At 56.0% G+C, this 4,901-nt stretch overlaps 1 protein-coding gene across 1 annotated transcript; it reads right to left on the reverse strand.

Moving 5' to 3' along the window:
* Positions 1–496: 496 nt before the first annotated feature.
* Positions 497–4,428, reverse strand: LOC118476453 (potassium transporter 22). The gene is given in 4 exon segments (XM_035965606.1): positions 497–2,679; positions 2,682–2,780; positions 3,387–3,737; positions 3,828–4,428. Coding segments are annotated over 4 exon segments (2,733 nt in total). The 5' UTR covers positions 4,291–4,428; the 3' UTR covers positions 497–859.
* Between the last annotated feature and the right edge of the window lie 473 nt (positions 4,429–4,901).

Consider the following 4,901-nt stretch of genomic DNA (forward strand, 5'->3'; position numbering starts at 1 on the left):
GAAGACGGGAGCGGGGGCATGATAGCGCCGTGGTCTACACTAAATACTTAATAGTAGTAGGGATAGGGATTTGCTTTCATGTTTTACTAGATAAGTGCCCATATGTTGATGTTGCTACAGTGTCTATATATTTCGCAGATATGTTTCGCCACGGTGTCTATATATATACACACACCTATAGTAGCAGGCTGCTGCGCGACCTGGCGGAGGCGCGGTCGACTGCCGAGCAGCTAGAGCGAGACTGAGAACACAGGAAAAATTACACAAGAATTTCTAAGCCATCGTTCGTCGTCGCAAGAGTTTCTAAAGCAACAACATATCTGGTGCACATGAAACATTGGTGTATATGGTGCACATATTAAATCATCACCACTCATTTTATATCTAACGTCTCTAGTTGTTTGATATATTTTACTAAGGATACCCTTCAACGTGGTAGTGTGTAGTGGTGGAAGGTGTTATTGTAAATTGAATAATCAACTAGAGACGTTAGATCTAAAATAAGTGGTGATGATTTAATATATGCACCATGTGCACCAGTCTTCTATGTGCACCAGATATGTCCCTCATCCATGAACTGCTGGAAGAGTAGAGTAGAGTAGAGTAGAGTAGATGAGAAGCAAATTACTTAATAATTATGCTACTGCAGCAGCTAACAAGTGTGCCACAATTAATTGTACTAGCTAGCTAGGTAGCTAGTAGCATCACTGCAGAGAAAGCATACGAAATCAAATCTGTCTGAAGACTAGTAGTGTACTATACTATATGGAGTCTGGGTCATATATATATAATGAGGACGACGGCATGATGGAGCTGGGAGATCGATCGGTGACGCGCGCGCCATCAGAATCAGATCAGATCAGATCTCGTAGGACATGCCGACCTTGAGCAGCTGCGACTTGGGGATGGCGAGCATCTTCTCCCCCTGCCGGCAGTTGTTCCGCAGGAAGGCGTAGGCGTAGTTGACGAGCAGCTTCTTGAGCAGCGACGAGTGGGGCCGCGCCACCACCTCGCTCTCCCCGAGGATGTACACCACCCCCTTTTCCATCTCCCGCTCGATAAACCGCTGCTCCTCCTCGATCCGCGCCATCTCCTCCAGGCTGATCTTCACCGCCTGCATTCCTCCGCCGCCGATGCTCCCCATCCTCGACAGCTCCGAGAACGACTCCGCCGGCGTCAGCATCTCCTCCGCGAAGATGCCCGTGGACCTGGCGCGGGCCAGCTGCTCGGCCCTCTCCGACGCCGAGTGGAGGAGGATGCCCCCCGCCCCGGACGTGGACCTGGCCCTCGCCAGCTGCAGCTGCTGGGTCTCCGCTGCCGCTGCGTACGACGAGTAGTAGGATGCCGCCGACGACTGCCGCAGCATCATGACCGACGACCTCTGCCGCGCCATCAATATCATGCTGTCGCAGCGCGAGCTCGGGTAGCTCACCTTGGCGCCCGGCTGCTGGTGCTCCACGCCGTAGAGGTTGACGTCGCGGATGTAGTACTGGAGGCGCTCCACCAGGCTGCCCGCGAAGTCACTGGCCTCCTCCAGCAGGTCCCGGTAGCCGTAGCGCGCCACGCACCGGAACACCCGTGGGCCTGCAGCTGTGTCCGACTCCGACGACGATGCCACCTGCCTGAAGAGGAAGCGCTCCGTTGCGTCCACGTGCGGCACCGGCAGGTGCTTGACGGAGACGAAGAGCAGGACGGCGTGGATGGACGGGATCTTGTCCACCAGGTGCGGGAACACGGGCGGGATGCCCTGCACCAGGTCCGTGTAGAAGAGGCCGACGCCGGGGACGGTGCGGCAGCGCGGCAGCAGGTCCCGCACCACGCTCTCGTGCGACACCGTGCGCTCCAGCTCGTACTTGTACCGCTTCACGTGCACGTAGTGCCACAGCACCATGACGGCCACCAGCACCGCGGACATGGCGACGGGGATGTACCCGCCGTGCGCGAACCGGTAGAGCACGGAGGAGAGGTAGACGGACTCGGCGGCGGCGAAGACGGCGAAGAAGAGCGCGACGCAGGCGGCGTTGACGCGCCACACCAGGAGCATGACCAGGGTGAGCAGCAGCGTGGTGATGAGCATGACGAGGACGACGCAGATGCCGTGCGCCTCGGCGATGACGGCCGTGGTCTTGGACGCGAGCGTGACGACGCAGGCGACGAGGGCGAGCAGCAAGTTCACCTCCGGGATGTAGAGCTGGCCCCGGTACTGGCGCGACGTGTGGAGCACCTTGACCCTCGGGAAGCAGCCCAGCGCCTGCGAGTGGGAGATGGTGGCGAAGGCGCAGGAGATCATGGCCTGGCTGCCGATGACCGACGCCGCCAGCGCCAGCACGAAGGTGGGCCAGAAGATGGACTCGGGCGTGGACTGGTAGAAGGCGTTGGACACCTGCTCCGGGTACCGGCGGAGGAAGGCGGCCTGGCCGATGTAGGCGAGCAGCACGGCGGGGACGAGGCCGAAGCCGAAGCTGAGCTGGATGGAGCGGATGCTGAAGTAGCCGAGGTCGGCGAACAGCGCCTCGGTGCCGGTGAAGCAGAGGAGGACGCCGCCGAGGGAGACCCAGGCGTCCCTGCCGTTGCGCCGGAAGTAGTCCAGGATGTACTTGGGGTTGAAGGCGCGGAGGACGGTGACGTCGTGCCTGAGCAGGTTGTACACGCCCACGCCGCCGATGAGGAGCAGCCACAGGAGGAGACGGGGGCGAACAGGTAGCCCACCTTGTGGGTGCCGAAGCGCTGCACGGCGAACAGAAGCACCAGGATGCCCACAGTGATCCACACGATCTGGTCTGCAACCATCCATCATGCATGCATGTTTCAGACCCATTCATTCAGAATCAATCAAAACCAATTAAGTACGACGTGTATAGAGTAAGCTAGCTTGGCCTTGGCATTGGCAGGAGAAATATCAACCATCATCTCTAACTGTGCTTGCACTATCTCAATTTAATTAATTTGCTGGTACGTAGCATCCCTGTCTACATGTAGGGTAAGCAAGGATTAATGGGAGATGTTGCTGCTGCTGTGAAGGTTAGCCCTTCCGTCTCTATCTCTACTGTCTCCGCTATTAAATCTGGGAGTTAAGGAGTTCATACATCTGGGCCAGCCAGCCAGACGCAGTTAATTCAGTGAAAGCTACACGTCGATCGTGTGGTGTGGGTGTACACGATGTACAGTAATTCTTGTGGTGCACAGTTAATCGATAGATAAGATGTCCATCAAACATAATCACGTGATTAACCTTTTGATTAATTAGCTGCTACCTAGTATTGTCGATCGTCATATCATTACATATATATACTGTAGTCTGCTAATCAATTAATTAAGGAGGAGACGACATATATAGCTGCTAGTACGTACGTACGTACGTACCCTCGGCCTCGCACCGGCCGTACCTGTGGTGAGGTTTGGCGCTTTCTCCTTGAGCCCCCCTACGGCGGAGAGGACGGAGATGGCGGGCGTGAGGCAGGCGTCGCTGATGACCATGGCGGTGGCCACGATGGTCAGGAAGAAGAGGGAGATGCGCACGGGCTTGCTCGTCTCTAGCAGCTCCTTCACCCACACCGCCCGCTGCTCCCGCCCGTGCGACGCCGCCAGCTGCACGGTCCGGCGCCGCACGCTCCCGTGCTTGCCCAGCACGGCGGCGGCGGCGTCCGTCGTCTGCAGCTCGTCCTCGGGCTGGTGGTTGGGCACCAGGCTCACCTTGGCGTGGCGAGAGATGAGCGAGTAGAGCGCCAACGTGCCGCCTAAGTTGCCATATGCCAGCACATTCAGATGAGAATGAGATGATGCATCCGCCATATATGGATGGATCGACGACAGCAGCACATACATACCGTCCCCGTCGTCGTTTGCTCTGAGCGCGATGTAGACGTACTTGATGATGGTGAAGAGGAGGAAGCTGTAGATGATGAGGGAGAGCACGCCCAGGAGGTCGTCGGTGTCCCGGATGCCGCCGGCGAAGGTGCTCGAGTAGACGTACAGCGGCGACGTCCCGATGTCGCCGTAGAGGACGCCCACGCACTGGAAGGCCAGCCTCAGAGTCCGAGCCCACCCTTCGTGCTGCTGCTGCCCGCCGCCGCCCGCCCTCGTCGCGTCCCTGTACAGCGAGTCCTGCCGCTGCACGCTCACCGGAACAACCGCCTCAAGCGCCAGCTCCAGGTCCGCCATGTCCTGGTCACGGTCCGAGCAGCAGCTGCTCGCCTGCTGCTTCTGCATCATCGTCTTGTTCCCAGCTGCCTTCCCCTCCGCCGCCACCATGCCCGCCGTCAACCCAACTAATACTGCTTGCTGGGGCATCGCGTGCAGCTTCTCATCTGCAGCTCGATCATATATATAAAATTAAAGACTACAAGCGCTACTATAAGCTAGCTAGCTGGTGATAAGGGTCGCAAGGTCTTTTATAGAGGGCGGACGTGTGTGAATACAGCGGAGCAATCAGCGACCTGCTGCTGCACAAGTCGTCTTCTAGCTTCAGCTGCCGGGCTCCACCACCTTCACATGCGCGAACGTCGTCAGTCGTCACTTCACTGTCACACTTACATGTCCTCCGCTGTACGCTAGCTCCAGTCCACTTTACTTACATGTCTTTCTAATATACATAAGTGTGTTGCTAACCATTGAGTTAAGTAGGGCGTACAAACCAACTAACAAAAGTTACAAAAAATTATCTAAAAGAAATTTATAGATATACTTCATTGTCTACTCTAGCACTGTATAAAATTTCTATTTCAAATTCATCACATGTTTAGAGATAAAAATAGAAAATTATGAGGTACAAAAAAGTGAAAATTATCTCAAAATATTCTCTTTTTGTATGTTTTAATATATGATGAAGGTCGGGTTAGCGAGGGGTATTGCTTACCCGACGATGAGGAGGCTGCCTTAGCCGAGGTCCAGAGGCTTGACGC

Source organism: Zea mays, chromosome 2 (assembly GCF_902167145.1).
Source record: "Zea mays cultivar B73 chromosome 2, Zm-B73-REFERENCE-NAM-5.0, whole genome shotgun sequence".
Lineage (NCBI taxonomy): Eukaryota > Viridiplantae > Streptophyta > Magnoliopsida > Poales > Poaceae > Zea > Zea mays.